The sequence below is a fragment of the Xyrauchen texanus genome, chromosome 50 (genome assembly GCF_025860055.1).
Source record: "Xyrauchen texanus isolate HMW12.3.18 chromosome 50, RBS_HiC_50CHRs, whole genome shotgun sequence".
NCBI lineage: Eukaryota > Metazoa > Chordata > Actinopteri > Cypriniformes > Catostomidae > Xyrauchen > Xyrauchen texanus.
This window is the reverse complement of record NC_068325.1, coordinates 15362011-15379262: the sequence shown is the minus strand read 5'-3', so window position 1 is coordinate 15379262 and position 17252 is coordinate 15362011. Positions and strand designations below refer to the sequence as shown.

Genomic DNA, 17252 nt, shown 5'->3' with positions numbered 1-17252 from the left:
TATATATATATATATATATATATATATATATATTTTTTTTTTTTTAACTTTGTTATTTATCCCATTTTCTCCCAAATTTGGAATGCCCAATTCCCACTACTTAGTAGGTCCTCGTGGTGGCGCGGTTGCTCACTTCAATCCAGTTGACGGAGAACAAGTCTCTGTTGCCTCCACTTCTGAGACAGTCAATCCGCACATTTTATCACGTGGCTCGTTGTGCATGACACAGCGGCGACTCATTGCATGTGGAGACTCGTGCTACTCTCCGCGATCTAAGCACAACTTACAACACGCCCCATTGAGAGCGAGAATCACTAACCGCGATCACGAGGTTTTCCCGTGTGACTACTCTCCCTAGCAATCAGGTCAATGTATATATATACAGGAAAAGGAACAAATAAAATAAAATAAATATTTATAAAATGTAAAACAATATAAATAAATCAAATAAAGTTATTTTACAAAATTACAAAAATACCATAGTCATATTTTATTTTATTTTTATTTTATTTTATTATTTTTATTCCAGAAGAGATATCCTCAAAAGAGTAGGGGTTACAGTGAAGAAAAAAAGACCGTAATTAAAATACTTATCCTTCAGTTATATTAAACTCTGTTGCCAATTAAATAGTAGCCTATATTTAGATTTTTTTTTATTATTACTTTTAAGAGACTCAGTAAACAAAAGGAAATCACTCTTTCCAAACTAGTAACAACAGCAGTCAACAAAATAAGATGTTCTATTCATTGTTTCTGGCTGCTCTATTCAAAACGTAAAATGTCATCAACATCGCATGAATAATTCAACAGCTGAGACCGGAGTGTTATGGGTTTAATGCGTGATAGAGGTGTGGCATCACGTCGCTTCAACCGTGACGTCACGGTAAACATTCAGCGAGGAAGTGCGCGAGGACGCACGGATTGAACTATATAAACATTGAGATTTGTGCGATTCGCTGATTAAGTTTACCGGGTGAAAAAAATGTTGAAAGTATCTCCGACACTCAGTTGCCAAACATCAGTTCAGTTTTAAAGAACTGTTATATTAACAAATATTTGCGACTGCAATGACTAACGCCAATTTACAGGTAAGAGATTTTTTTACACTAATTTGACTTTTTCTCAAAGTATTATTGATATTGTATGTATTGTTTATAATGTGTATTGTTTATAATGTGTAGTCAGTTCTCTACACTAGTTAAATGTTTACAATATAAAGTATATTCTGAACGCGGGAAATTGGGGCTGTAAGTTGACTTGGCAGGTACAATATGAACTGTTTATTATATTTATAAGGGGGCTTTACGTGTTACACAAGTCTCACAATAACTTAATATCCCAGAACCTTCTGGTACATGTTACAACCTTTTAGCTGTTGTCAGGTGTGCATTCAGACTGTTCTCAAACTGGTCAAACCAGTTAACCGCACATTACACCACACTATAACATGGTCTTATGTCACATCAACATTCAGCAGTCAAGTCTCCCTGTCTAACAGTGTTTTAAGATTTTAAACAAGTTTATACTGGCCTTTAAGTTTAATAGACTTGTAAAAAGTAGATCTGACCACGGATAGGAGACTTACCCGTGTCTGATTGTATTTGTGATGCAGGTGCCTAGACTTGACTTGACTTGACTTGCCTTATCTGTTTTCTCATCTATCTTTTTCTATTTGTCTTCACAATAGAAAGCCATTGACTTGGCCAGCAGAGCCTCGGACGAAGACAAGGCGAAAAACTACGAGGAAGCTCTGCGCCTCTATCAACATGCAATACAGTATTTTCTACATGTGGTGAAGTGTAAGCATCCAAGCAGGTTGTTCTTATCCAGATGCCATGGCACAGTGTAAACACAAATTGACATAGTCTAAATACATCAACACCTGTTAAAGGAATATTCCTGGTTCAATACAAGTTGAGCTCAATTGACAGCATTTGTGGCATAATTTTGATCACCACAAAAATCATTTTGACTCATCTCTCCTTTTCTTTAAAAAAAGCATCGTCATTTTTACAGTCGTTTTGGGGTTTGTTGACATTACATCATCATGGCAAAGAAGTTGTGTAATTGGATATAACTTTACACAAAAAGGTTTAGCAAGCGATTTTATCACACTGAAATCCTTTTAACACTCATATTGTTTATGTCTTGTTGCTAAACTTTTGAAACAGTGAGTATTTTAACGTTAATAGACAGCCCCATTCACTTCCATTGTTAGTGCCTCACTGTAACTTTGATTTTTGCTTTTTTTAATGAAAAGGAGGGACGAGTCAAAATACATTTTTGTGCTAATCAATATCATGCCACAAATGTTGCAGACTGAGATTAACTTGGATCAAACCCCAAATATTCCTTTAAAATAACAGCCTATTACACCAGGAATGTAATGTTAAACTGTATGCACTATATGTACCCTACATACTGGCACATGAAATCCAATTTGATATGAAATTAATCTATGTAATTGTCCATTCTTAAAGTAGTGACTCAAGCTAAATTTTAATAGATTGTTTGACTATTTTAACCAGTATTTCAACTAATGGTTGCACCATTAACTAGTAGTGGACTGATGCTGATTTGTAGAAAGCAAAGTAATATAATATAATATAAAGTAATATAATTATGGAAAATATACTCACACAGTGTGTGTGTGTGTGTATATATATTTACACTCTTTAGGTTTTGGAGCTGACATTAGTCTTAATCATTGCTTCTGATAATCTGCTAATTGACTGGTTAATAGGCCTGGAAACAACCATATCTTATACTAAGCAGTTTAACCAATACAACATCAAATACATGAACTAGTGATGAAACATGTTTCATCTTGGATGTGTTGTGGTGCAGATGAAGCTCAGGGAGAAAAAGCCAAGCAGAGCATCAGAGCAAAGTGTGCTGACTATCTGGACAGAGCGGAGCAGCTGAAGCAATATCTGAAGAAGAAAGAGAACACACCGCCATCCAAGCCTGTGAAGGTTCCCCAGTCTGATGATAAAGGGTGAGAGACTGTTTCCTATTGTGTCAGCTAATAAACATTCTGTAAGATCGCAAAGTCTGAATACACAACCAATTATTGTAACATTTTGTTTTTTACAGGAATGACAGTGATAATGGCGATTCGGAGAAAAAGAAATTCCAAAATCAACTCCAAGGTTTTTGTTTTGTTGTTGTTTGTGTGTTTTTTTTGGTCTCTTAGCCCAAAGTACCTGATGGATATAACTATGTCATAGTATGTCATATACAAGTGAGAAACTTGGATTTTCATATTTAATAGGTGCCATTGTCATGGAGAAACCCAACATTAAATGGGATGATGTTGCTGGTTTAGAGGGAGCAAAAGAGGCCCTCAAAGAAGCTGTCATCCTGCCAATTAAATTCCCCCATCTTTTCACAGGTATGATTGGACTTTCCAAGCTTGTTAAATTGTTCCTGTTACAACTAAGCTTGTGTAGTTCTCCTCTGAGGGTGCCTTGTCTTGATTATTTTTCCCAATAGGGAAACGGACTCCATGGAGGGGGATTTTACTCTTTGGCCCTCCAGGGACAGGAAAGTCCTATCTGGCTAAAGCAGTAGCTACTGAGGCCAACAACTCCACCTTCTTCTCCATTTCTTCTTCAGACCTGGTGTCCAAGTGGCTGGGAGAGAGCGAGAAGTAAGATATGGCTTAAAGGGATAGTTCTCCCAAAAATGAAAATTCTCTCATCATTTAGTCACCCTCATGCCACCCCTGATGTGTATGACATTCTTTCTTATGCTGAACACAAACAAGGATTTTTAGAAGAATATCAGCAGGTTCCAAAACTTTGAAGTTCAAAAAGCATATAAAGGCAGCATAAAAGTAATCCATAAGACTCCAGTGGTAAAATCCATGTCTTCAGAAGTGATATGATAGGTGTGGGTGAGAAACCGATCAATATTTAATTTATTTTATTTTTTTAAACTTTTACATTTATGCATTTGACAGATGGTTTTTATCCAAAGCGACTAACAGAGCCCTTACAGGTGAAACTCGAAAAATTAGAATATCTTGCAAAAGTTCATTAATTTCAGTAATTCAACTTAAAAGGTGAAACTAATATATTATATAGACTCATTACAAGCAAAGTAAGATATTTCAAGCCTTTATTTGATATAATTTTGATGATTATGGCTTACAGCTTATGAAAACCCCAAATTCAGAATCTCAGAAAATTAGAATATTATATGAAATCAATAAAAAAAAGGATTTTAAATACAGAAATGTCAGCCCTCTGAAAAGTATAATCATGCATATGTACTCAGTACTTGGTTTGGGCCCCTTTTGCATTAATTACTGCCTCAATGCGGCGTGGCATGGATGCTATCAGCCTGTGGCACTGCTGAGGTGTTATGGAAGACCAAGATGCTTCAATAGCTGCCTTCAGCTCTTCTGCATTGTTTGGTCTCATGTCTCTCATCTTTCTCTTGGCAATGCCCCATAGATTCTCTATGGGGTTCAGGTCAAGCGAGTTTGCTGGCCAATCAAGCACAGTAATACCATGGTCATTGAACCAGGTTTTGGTACTTTTGGCAGTGTGGGCAGGTGCCAAGTCCTGCTGGAAAATGAAGTCAGCATCTCCATAAAGCTTGTCTGCTGAAGGAAGCATGAAGTGCTCTAAAATGTCCCGGTAGACGACTGCGTTGACTCTGGACTTAATAAAGCACAGTGGACCAACACCAGCCGATGACATGGCTCCCCAAACCAACACAGACTGTGGAAACTTCACACTGGACTTCAAGCATCTTGGATTGTGTGCCTCTCCATCTCTTCCTCCAGACTCTGGGACCTTGGTTTCCAAATGAGATGCAAAATTTGCTCTCATCAGAAAAGAGGACTTTGGACCACTGAGCAACAGACCAGTTCTTTTTTTCTTTAGCCCAGGTAAGACGTTTGACATTTGAAGCCCATGTCCAGGACCCGTCTGTGTGTGGTGGCTCTTGATGCAGTAACTCCAGCCTCAGTCCACTCCTTGTGAAGCTCCCCACACATTTGAATGGCCTTTTCCTGACAATCCTCTCCAGGCTACGGTCATCCCTGCTGCTTGTGCACCTTTTTCTTCCACACTTTTCCCTTCCACTTAACTTTCTATTAATGTGCTTTGATACAGCACTTTGAGAACATCCAACTTCTTTTGCAATTACCTTTTGAGGCTTTCCCTCCTTGTGGAGGGTGTCAATGATGGTTTTCTGCACAACTGTCAGGTCAGCAGTCTTCCCCATGATTGTGAATTCAACTGAACCAGACTGAGAGACCATTTAAAGGCCTCAGGAACCCTTTGCAGGTGTTTAGCTGATTAGAGTGTGACACTTTGAGCCTACAATACTGAACCTTTTCACAATATTCTAATTTTCTGAGATTCTGAATTTGGGGTTTTCATAAGCTGTAAGCCATAATCATCAAAATTATATCAAATAAAGGCTTGAAATGTCTTACTTTGCTTGTAATGAGTCTATATAATATATTAGTTTCACCTTTTAAGTTGAATTACTGAAATTAATGAACTTTTGCACGATATTCTAATTTTTCGAGTTTCACCTGTATTACAGGGATAATCCCCCTGGAGCAACCTGGATTTAAGTGTCTTGCTCAAGGACACAATGGTGGTGGCTGAGGGGATCGAACCGGCAACCTTCTGCTTACCAGTTCTGTGCTTTAGCCCACAACGCCACCACCACTCCACTATAAACTATGAATCTACTTTCAAATAGCCCTCCTATGTCCGTCTGCCGGCAGGTCATCACTGTCTACCTGGATGAGGGAGGGGACAAGGGGAGGGAAACAAAACAAAAATGTGGCTCCTACACGCCATCACAACTATCGTGCCAAATTAACAAAAACTTTTTAAAAAAGAGAGGGAAAGGCCTACACGAAGCAGTAGGAGAGAGAGAGAGAGAGAGAGAGAGAGAGAGAGAGAGATGGGAAAAAAAAAAATGTTCAACCACTTCCAGGCGGCCGGGCTACTCCGTCCTCCAGCGAATGGCGGCGACTGCTCAATTGGGGTGGATGGTAGTAATCTACTATGACGCATCCCTCCTCATTCCTGGGTTTCAGTACCAGTGTAAAGGGACTAATGGCAAGGAGGGAGTGAGAAACTGCTTGACGATATAAATAATAGTTTAATGAAGAAATAAACAAAAAGACAAACACACAAAGGTGTCGGACAGCTGTCCGTAAATCTCTCTCTCTCTGTCCCACTGCAATCTCCTGTCGGCCCTTATCCCTCTCTGAGGCTCGATTAGCCTGATTAGGGGCCGTTGTATAGCATCACGACCCGGCCCCGCCCTCCCACAGTGTTCCATGTTAATCAAGGGTGGTTAAATTGGTAAGATGTTCATGATTCCTTAAATCCAGATTACTAATGATAGTGTCATCTTTAGGTTAGTGAAGAATCTGTTCAGCTTGGCTCGGGAGAATAAACCATCCATTATATTCATTGACGAGATTGACTCGATGTGCGGTTCGAGAAACGAAAACGAGAGTGAAGCAGCCCGCAGGATCAAGACGGAGTTTCTGGTCCAGATGCAAGGTAAACGGCACAGAAATAGAACAATAAGTTAAAATGGCAATTATCATGAAACATTGCGCCTGGAAAATGGGCAGGGCTTAGTAGCCCAGGTGTTGTCTCTGTTTGGTCAGGTAGGATGGTTATTAAAGTCTCTCAGTGTCATTATTCAGGTGTAAATTATTGTCCAGACTGCTGCTGAGATTGCTGCTGATCAACTTTTTACTTTTCTCAGCACCCGTCAGGATGAACCAATTTTTGATTACTTTTTTAATTCTTGAGTGTACAGATGTCTCCAATAAGACAAAAACATCCTAAGAGTTGAGGATTTGGCTTTCTGGAGCATATTTACGCTTCATAAAAAAACATATTTTGGCCTGAAGGAAATAGTTATCGGCTTACATTTGCTGCCCAATGGTAAATTGTGAGCCAGATGCTAGCATAAGCTTAGCACTTAGCAAAGTAGCAAGCCAAAAGTTTAGTATTTTGTGTATTGAGTTGTCAGAGACTCATTCATCATTCTCACAGGCGTTGGCAGCGACAACGAAGGAATTCTGGTTCTTGGAGCAACCAACATACCCTGGACACTTGATTCTGCCATTAGAAGAAGGTATGTGAGATTCATGCTAACTGACTTCAGTTCAAAGTGATGTCTTTAGATTTCTTGATTGGCATTTGTTTATTATTTTTATCATTTAGGTTTGAGAAACGCATCTACATCCCTCTTCCTGAGCAGCATGCTCGCACCTCTATGTTTAAGCTCCACTTCGGCTCCACCCCCAGTAGTCTTAACGAAACTGATTTTGTCACACTCGGGAAGAAGACCGATGGCTACTCTGGTGCTGACATTAGCATTGTAGTTCGGGACGCCCTCATGCAGCCCATTCGCAAAGTTCAGTCTGCAACTCACTTTAAAAAGGTACGAAATCTATCAGTGTTGTTAAATACAGGAATTTTAAGGTATTACCGTAAATAACTGTCATACAGTGATTTGTTTGGTTTTTACTTTAAATCAGAATTAAAGGCAGTAAAACAAATACAACCAAGGAGTATAAATTCATTTTCATATTTGTACTATTTTATACAGTACATTAGAGTTAGACCGATATATCGGTTTTAACGATTAATCAGTGCCGATAGTTGCTTTTTGGAAATAAATCTATGCCAATAGTTGCCGATATTTTTTTATTATTCTTCCATGTTTCTCTGTGACCGGCACTATTTGTAGTCATACAAAGAAAAATTAGACCATATGAAAGTGTACCCTGTCAGCACATTGTGAATAATAATAAACCTTATTCCTCATTATAAAACGGATAGTTTCTGGTCCTGGATGCTGACTGGTCAACAGTTGTGCTTTATTCATAATAAAGCACAGCTCTGACCTCTTCACAGAACTTCTATTTGTATCACTCCACAGCACCTATAGCTGACAGATATTATTGTTGCTTAGCAACATTGTTTAATGTCAGGTACTATATTTTCTAGCGAAGAGATGGTATTTAATGATTTAACTTACAAAATAGAATGTTTTAATGATTTTGGGGTGAAGTTTGACCCAGATTTGTTCTTGACCATTTTCGTAAGATTCACCCGTATATCCATTTTAACAGGTCAAAGGAAATGCATGGAACAACCCTGATGTCATCGTGGATGACCTCTTGACCCCCTGCTCTCCAAACGACCCCAATGCGATACAGATAACCTGGGTAGATGTGGCGAGCGACAAACTCCTAGAGCCGATAGTTAGCTTGGTAAGTATGCAATGGGAAAAGCAGTGCTTGATTGAAACGGGGTTCCCACGGTCATGAAAAACAAACAAATATCGGGACAGTTTTGAAATTGTGATTTCCAGGCCTGGAAAAGTCATGGAAATGAAATGAAATCTTTAAAAGTCATGGAAATTTCTATAAGGAATATATATTTTTTTTAAGACTGCATCATATATCGGTACCACATTGGTTATAAACCGATATAAATATTTTTTTATCGGTCTTTGCCACATTTTTATATTTAGGTTACTTTTACAATCATCTAGCGCTAACTTAAAGTTAATCTTTAAGAACACTAATAATTTATTAACACTGCTTAAAAGTAATATTTTACAGATCTCAAAATTAATATTACAAATATAATTTTGATGCTTAAACTTCTGAGACCCCGCGTGACTGTATTTAGAGTAGCACCTAATAAACACATTTCTAGACCAAATAGTTTTCCTAAAAATTAATGGATTCCTATTGGACAGCGGGACTTAGTTATAGAAAGTCAGATTTTTTTAATCACATAGTATATCATGTTTCCAGGAGTGTTGGTTATTCAAGTTTTTGAGATGTTACAGACATTACAGCTGAAATTAGCATAAATAATAATAAAACAGTACAGATTTTTAATATTGGCCATTTATTGGTTATCGACAATAACATGAAAAAATTCAAGGCTTATTGGTATTGTTCATATGTTAATATCGGTGCATCCCAACCTATATTACAATTCTGGCCGATACGATAAGCCTCTAATCGGTTATCGGACAAAATATGATAATAAATTAAAGGCAGATATGTATCGATTTGTATAGTTATGCTCAGCTCTGAAATATTTGGCTAAAAATCGCTAGAAATTGTTTTTGTGAACTCAAATGAAATAATCCTCTAATCATCAAATCATGAACGACTGGAAAGTAATGAATCGCTATAAAGGGACCAAAGCTTTTGGCGCTAAGTAACAACTGCTGCTGATTTAATACATGTGCTTCAATTGATCCCTGTTGTATGTTTGTGTGCTCTCAGGAGGACATGTTGAGGTCGCTTGAGAGAACCAAGCCCACCGTTAATGAGGCGGATCTGGAGAAACTGGAGAAGTTCACAGAAGACTTTGGCCAGGAGGGGTAAACCAAGAGAATTGACTTAAGTCATTGGAAATTATATGAATTCCTCAGAACTGTGGCATTTATTTATATTTTGTCAATGAATGTGTTTACTATGCCACAAAACAGGGGTGTTGCTTCATTTTTGTGTGTTTTCCCAGATTATACAACCAAGCTGCTTCTGCAACTTTTGTTTGTGTTTTGTTTTTAAATCTGTCATATTGGTCGATCTTTGACCATGTATTAATATCCTGAACATAACCGATTTAATGGTTATGACTTCAGGTTTGATTTAGCATCAGATATTTTTAACAAGACTTTTGAAAAGACTTTCAGTGCAACTTTTTGTATTTGTATGTTTGTTAGTTATTTAAATGCATGTGCCTTAATAGCTGGTCTGTTTTTACACTGTTAAATAAAAAGACCAACTATTAAATAAATGCACAAATAAAGTTTAGGACAAAATGAAAGATGTTCAGTGGGTAGCGATAAAATGTTTACAAACTGTATGTGCGTTCGGTAATGGATAAAATCTCAGTCTTTTCTTTGCAAACTCTTTGAAGATTGTTTATTTTTCTACTTTGATGTTTTCCTACTTATTAAATTTACAAACTCTCTATGGTTGTTTATTTTATTTATTACGTTGTTTTTATTTCTTTTTCTGTTTTTCACTTTCACATTTTGCCGTGAACTTTGCTCAAACAGCAGTTTGACATCTAATTTATGGTTTATTCGGGGCTTGGGTAGCTCAGCGTGTATTGATGCTAACTACAATCCCTGGAGTCCGGAGTTCAAATTCAGGGCGTGCTGAGTGACTCCAGCCAGATCTCCTAAGCCACCTAATTGGCCCGGTTGCTACGGAGGGTATAGTCACATGAGGTAACCTCCTCGTGGTCGCTATAATGTGATTCGCTCTCGGTGGGGTGCGTGGTGAGTTGATGTTGCGGAAAATAGCATCAACAAGCCACGTGATAAAATATGCGGATTGACGGTCACAGACGTGGAGGCAACTGAGATTCATCCTGCGCCACACGGATTGAGGCGAGTCACTACGCCACCATGAGGACCTAGAGTGCATTGGGAATTGGGCATTCCAAATTAAGGATTTTTTTTTATTTATGTCTAAACTTGTCATAAAGCTGTTTATCTTGTAGTCCAAAAACCCAGAAGAGAATTTTCCAATGGTTCCCTCTGGATTTTCCTATGGGGTTTTATAATGGGGCTTTTTGAATTTATCAGAAAAATAAGGTCTTTGGTACATTTTGCTTGACGTTACGTGGACGTTTTGTTCTAAAACATAAATTACACACATTCATACCTCAAATATAAATTAAGCCATATTGTATAAGACACTATTAAAAAAAAAAAACATAGCTTCAAAATTCACGTTTGAGGTATGACTGTGTGTAATTTACGTTTTAGAACAAAAAGTATCGTCAAGAAATGTTTACCACATACCTTATATTTCAAAGACAAAGACCCCTATTGTAAAAACCCATTGGAAAATTCAGAGGGCACCCATGGCAAATTAGAATAAACGGTTTGCCTACAAATTGACATCACAGGTAGCTGAAAAGCTCGTCATGATCGGTAACGAGACGGAAAAACAAATGGCGGGTAGTGCTGATGTGCTGCTTGAATACGCAAATGAGTCCCGGCCAATGGCTTTTAAAGGGACAGTTCACCCAAAAATGAAAATGATCTCGTCAATTACTCACCCTCATGCCATCCCAGATGTGTATAACTACCTTTATTCTACTGAACACAACACAAATATTTTTAGAATAATATTTTAGCTCTGTAGGTCCATAAAATGCAAGTGAATGGTGGCTAAAATTTTGAAGCTCCAAAAAGCATATAAAGGCAGCATAGAAGTAATCAATATGACTCTAGTGGTTATTACACTTCCTAGTGTTTGACGCATGCACATGGCGCAAGATGACACTACAAAGTATAATCAAGCTTGAAATCACAATTGTGCATAAATACTGCACCAGCTAAATGTACAGTAAAAAAGGGATTACATTATGGTCCGATCACATCCAAAACCAAATAGATCGCTTCAGAAGACAGATTTAACCACTGGAGTCGGATTATTTTATGCTGCCTTTACAATATGTGCAAAGTTCTTGTCACCATCCACTTGCATTGTATGGACCAACAAAGCTGAAATATTCTTCTAAAAATATTAAATTGTGAAAGAAGATGAAAGTCAGTCATACACAGCTGGGATGACGTGAGGGTGAGTAATGATGAGAGAATTTTCATTTTGGGGTGAACTATCCTTTTAAGGGGCAACATGTTCACCCTGGATTTGATTTTCAGGGGCTTTTTTAGTTTTTTACCTTTTTTGATGTACTCATATTTAACGCAATAATAAGTTTAAATAGGACTATAATGGAAAGTTAACTATATCAAATGTTTCAAATAAAGACGAATTCAGATTTTTTTGCCCCCACATTTTGCATTTTGGGGTCATTTCTGACCCTGTCCCGGCTAATACAGGGCATTTGGCACCCTAATTTTTACCTTGTATTGCCAAACACTGGTATTTTAAAAGAACTCGAGAAAAGGTGCTCACTTTGGTAATCACAGTATATTAAGTATATTTTAACACAAGTTACAAACATTATAATAATTGATTTTGAAAGTTCAAACACAACACAGCTTTAGAAAGCGTATGATATTTAAAGCATCAAGAATGATCTCTGATGAAAGATTTCATTTTTCGTAATCACTGGTCCATTAATCTCAGTCACAAATGTTTACAGCAAAGAACCAGAGTTAAACTAAACCATGATTCAAAATCCAATCTAATACAGAAATCCTGCAAACATTTAAAATACTTTCAACTATTTTAGCTTATATACACACACAACCTGTTTATAGTCATTTTAAGTGAGTTTAACGCATTGTGACACATCAAATTAAAGAACAAATTCAATCACACAAATGAGAGTAAATGTTACAGTAAACGAACAATTACATGAGTATGACTACATCTGAATGCCTAGTGACTTTTCCCTGTAGTTTCCCTTATCTCTCCTGAAGCATTCAATCACAAACATTGTGAATAATTTGTGCTAGTTCATTTGAGATATTTAAAAATTTTTATATTAACTCTTTAAAGCTAAATAAATAAATGTCAAATGCTCATGCACAAATATGAGTCAAGACAAATCACAGCAATTAAACAGCAAACATTTTCAAACAAACAAATAAATAATCTCACAAAGGGAGTGTAAATTCTCAACAAAAGGGAAAAAAATGGTATTGATAACACAAGGCATAAATTCATACTAGCAAGTCAATGAAACAAGGGTTAGGTGAAGGCAAAGAATCACTGGAAATGACAGACACACTTTCTTTTTCAACCAAGAGAGCTGGCAAAAATGGGTGATCTTTAAACATTAATGATTATCACCATACATTTAGGCAAATAGCCAATATTTAAGAATACATCTCCATATATGGATTTTACTTTTTTTTTTTTTCTGTGCCTAATCAAAAAAGTACAAAGCTTTGGTACAAAGACTAATTTGAGTAATAAATATTTCCAGCCTGGCTACATTCATACGCAATACTTTGCAGAGGCATAAAGATAAAGTTAAAATGGCATGTGAACAGTTTCCCGAGGTGGGGTATATTTCCCGAATATAGAGATATTAAAATACAGAAAATAGAGAGCCGAGAGCCAATCCCGTCGCAGCGCCAGCTAACATCCCCAGAGCTACATCGCCCGCATCATCACGACGACGCTCCTGCACTAGAACGCGGTTAACACCGGAAGTGTAAGGCCCTGAGAACAGAGTATACAAAAATAGACAAATAAACAACTGGATTCTTATTGTGCAGCAAATATTGATGATTGATCAGGCTTTAACCTGGAAGGAAATGTCGGCTGTGTAAAGTAGGCCACTTCCTGTTACCTTGATAATGATAAGGGTAGGCAACTGCATACTGCTGTCCATCTGCTGAGTAGACCATCTGTGTTGCATAGGGTGGAGGATGTTGAAAATACTCTCCATATCCATCAGGATAGAAAACCTGGTTGGAAAATATAACAAACGTTTTCATTCATTTCAACATTCAGTACATGTTAAGCTAAATAGACAGACAGCATTTGTGGCATAATGGTTGATGAAATAAAAACTTGTTTCTCATTAATTTAAAAGAGCTAAAATTGGGGTTACTCTAAATACTTTTGAATGAAAGTGAATGGGGCCAGTCCAAAAACGTTAAAATCCACACTCTTTCGAGACATAAACATTATAAATGTTGACATGATTTCGATGTTAAAGAAATCACTAACTAACCTTTCCTGTATAAAGTTCTTGTCAATATTACAATGTAAATCCCTGATTTTAAAACGTTAGCAAGTATAATCAGTGTTGGGTGTAATCGGATTATGAAGTAATTAGTTACTGTAATATAATTACTTGTAGGCACAAAAGTAGTGTAACATTACATTTAAAATGCTTGTAATCCGATCAGTGACTGACTTTACTGTAGCTACTTTTAAGGACATTACTTTGGCTACAAGTATTTCTAAAAACATTGTGTATTACAGTTAAAATGTGAATTCTGTTTGCGTTATTTTTAGTCAAATTAATCGCACTGAATTAACGCGTTAAATCAACAGCCCTGCATATTACCTGTGGTGTTGGATTTAATTCAGAATAAGGGGGAGGGGCTGACGCCATGACTTCCTCAGCAAAACCAAACTGAGGGGCTGCCACAACCTACAACCAAAAATAACACAGGGTTCACATTGATTCATGTCAGCTAAAGCACCCATTATTTAAACTCTTCCGAGATCTGCATAGGTATAAACAACCCCAGAAGCTGTGCTATTGGAAAGTTAAACATGTACTTGCCTTCCCCACCCATTTTGTGTTTATTTAAGTGCACAGTCACTCACAGTATTCACTCTGGTGTCCTGGAGAGCCATGGACCAAGCCCTTTGAAAAAAATAAAAAATAAAAAAAAGACAATTAAATTGCAATTTTTGTGAACCTAATTTTCAATGCGCACACACTATAAACAAGCAAAACAAACTTTTGAATGACTCACAAAGCGTCATCTGCACTATCTGCGCAGATGCTAATGACACGACCGTCCCGGCAAACGATCTGCAGAAGAGAATCTTTGCTTTTGCTATCAGGTGGGGTGAGATCTGGGAATATATAATGACCAAGGAGGACCATGAGATACAGAAGGATATGTCAATCGATGTACTCCATTTAAGAAATAAAAAATACCCAAACACTTGATCAAAATTGTATTGGTCAAAAACGTACATTTACATCATATTAATAATGATTAAGAGAATAATTTTATCAAAATAAAATGTAAAAATACGTTATAATATTTTGACTTTCATTACCTGTTGTTCTTTGTACAAACACTACATACAATTAAAAGGCCACTCAGATATTTCTTGGTTTCTCAAAATGTTTCTCACCTCCTACAGATCAAAAGCAAAAGATAGGACATAATATAAAGACACAATGTCAACTTAGTTATGGATCACACCCACCTCTACAGGCGTTGGCATTGCGAATGTTGATGCAGTCCACCCTCATGTGGATCTCATCTTCCATGTCTCGCGCTGCTGGTCATCGTAGAACACCAGACGTCCATCTGACCAGAGGTCAAACCAGTTCTTCTTCCAGCGACGCAAGATGGTGCCTTTGAGGACAGCAGTCACAAAATAAGCTCTCTCAAAACCTAATAAGCTGCCAACCCACACAGCATTTTGTTTTTAATGTAGGCAACTCACAAGAATTTTAATTAGGTAACTTCCAAGTTTTTGATGTCCAAAAAGGCTGTCTAGGTAGGCAGCTCATTAGGTTTTGCGTTTATGATCCCCCAAAAATCTGTCTTGGTACTAGGCAGCTCACCAGTTTTTGAGATTATGATGCATACAAGGATGTCTAGGTTTGCAACACACTAGGTTCTGAGACTGCGATGCGCAAAACTGTTATCTAGGTAGTCAGCTCAGTATGTTTGGAGACCATAAAGCCCTACAATGCCACCTAGGTAGACAGCTCCCAAGGTTTTGAGATTATGATGCACAAAAATCCAATTTAGTTAGTCAGATCTCTAGGTTTTTAAGACTGTAATGCCCAAAAATTATGTTTCGGTAGTCAACTCACCAGGTTTTTAGATTATGATGCCATAAATGCTTAATATGTATGCAGCACACTAGGTTTTGACTATGATGCCTAAAACGATGTCTACATTGGCAACTAACTAGGTTTTGAGACTACGATGCCTAAAAATGCTAATTAGGTAGACAGCTAAGTAGATTTGAAAACTTTATTGCCCAAAATGCCATCTAGGTAGGCAGCTCGCTAGTTTTTGAGATTATGATGCCTATATGGATGTCTAGGTTTGCAATTCACTAGGTTTTGAGACTGTGATGTGCAAAAAATGTTGTCTAGGTAGGCAGCTCAGTATGTTTGGAGACTATAGTACCCAAAACGCCATCAAGATAGACATCTCCCTAGGTTTTGAAGACTATTGCCTATTAATGATGTCTCAGTAGTCAGTTTACCAGGTATTGAGATTATGATGACAAAAATGCTGTCTATGTAGGCAGCACACTAGGTTTTTATACTGTAATGCCCAAAAATGCCACCTAGGAAGGCAGCTCACTACATTTTGAGATTATGATGCCAAAAATGCTGTTTGTGTAGGCAGCACATTAAGTTGACTCCATTAATCTAATCTAAATTCTTAATTTGTGCCAGGATAACTTTTCAAGAAGACAGTTTTACTATATGTGAATGAAAACACAATGATCCAAAACACTGTCCAATTCTAAATTCAATTGATCAAACTTTTTCCACTGAAACACTCACTCACTCTGTCTGTGCAGCCATCCGCTTTTCACAAACGCCATTCTCCAACAAACTGCACTACCTGTGAACAATTAAATATACAATCAATCTACATACCCACCTAAAAGACATTTCTAAGTGTGTACTTCCAAACAGAGCCCACGCACGTGTAGATGGCGTCCCTGTTTTACAGTAAATTAAGTTTACAGTTCAACTTCTGCGCCAGTCAGCACAGTTGGCCTGAAAGCTCGCTGCTGTGCAAAATAACAAACGACAAACCAACGAAATAAACCACGAAACACCTTTGAAAGCAGTCCCAAACATGTTTAACCGCTTCAAATTTCATATTTGATTTGAAAAACAGCCAAACAAATGATAAAAAGAAGTAAAATCACCTTTTTGTGTTGACGTTCAATCTATGTCCGACAAGCAGTGTGACATCAGCATGGAGCATCCTCCCCTCAGCTCAGCTGATGTCACCATATCAGATGATCAAACAAGATTTTTTTTTATTAACCCTTGTGTGACCTTCGGGACATTTTATTTATTTTCCGATCATTTTGGCTGTGTTAATGCCAATGGCATAAATTTGGCCAAAGGTGTGTATTTTTGGAGAAATGTTGATAGTTCTACCTCAGTCCCTATAATACATCTATAATACACTGTGTACACAAATAGTTACACTCATGAATTTAAGGACAAAAATGTCCCCATTGAAATCCATTAAAACGGCGATATTTGATCCCAGTGCAATTAAAGCATGAAGTCATGAATTCTATGATATTATGCTTTCCTTCCAGAGCCCTGGCTTCAAAATTGTAATTTGTTATATTTTCCACCAGATGGCGCCAGTTTCTCATGTTTAGCCTATGGAGCAAATACATGCTTTTGTCCTATTTTCTGTTTGATGTACTACAGAGCACTGAAGGCCAATTGAATAAATGATGCCGCTAAAATTGTGTAGATGTGTTGGTTTGGATATCATAGTGTGTTTTGTATGTGTATTGAGAAATTTGTGTG

At 37.4% G+C, this 17252-nt stretch overlaps 2 protein-coding genes across 2 annotated transcripts; one reads left to right on the top strand and one right to left on the bottom strand.

Annotated features, from left to right (window-relative positions):
- Window positions 1-883: 883 nt before the first annotated feature.
- Window positions 884-9998, top strand: LOC127641185 (vacuolar protein sorting-associated protein 4B-like). The gene is made up of 11 exons (XM_052123994.1): window positions 884-1088; window positions 1688-1799; window positions 2848-2998; window positions 3097-3152; window positions 3275-3394; window positions 3496-3652; window positions 6397-6545; window positions 7050-7131; window positions 7221-7440; window positions 8135-8275; window positions 9311-9998. Exons 1-11 carry the CDS (start codon window positions 1068-1070, stop codon window positions 9410-9412), a joined length of 1311 nt encoding a protein of 436 aa, XP_051979954.1. The 5' UTR covers window positions 884-1067; the 3' UTR covers window positions 9413-9998.
- A 1975-nt stretch (window positions 9999-11973) lies between these two features.
- plekhb2 (pleckstrin homology domain containing, family B (evectins) member 2) lies at window positions 11974-16688 on the bottom strand. Its single transcript, XM_052124055.1, is given in 9 exon segments — window positions 11974-13186; window positions 13317-13434; window positions 14043-14129; window positions 14309-14348; window positions 14461-14563; window positions 14927-14992; window positions 14995-15078; window positions 16258-16314; window positions 16628-16688. Coding segments are annotated over 8 exon segments (669 nt in total). The 5' UTR covers window positions 16295-16314; window positions 16628-16688; the 3' UTR covers window positions 11974-13052.
- Window positions 16689-17252: the final 564 nt, after the last annotated feature.

Bases quoted from the DNA above. Each gene is read 5' to 3' on its own strand.
- LOC127641185 (XM_052123994.1), top strand. From the start codon at position 1,068: ATGACTAACGCCAATTTACAG. The intron at 2,999-3,096 runs GTGAGAGACTGT...TGTTTTTTACAG, and splicing joins CCCCAGTCTGATGATAAAGG to GAATGACAGTGATAATGGCG. The intron at 6,546-7,049 runs GTAAACGGCACA...TCATTCTCACAG, and splicing joins GTTTCTGGTCCAGATGCAAG to GCGTTGGCAGCGACAACGAA.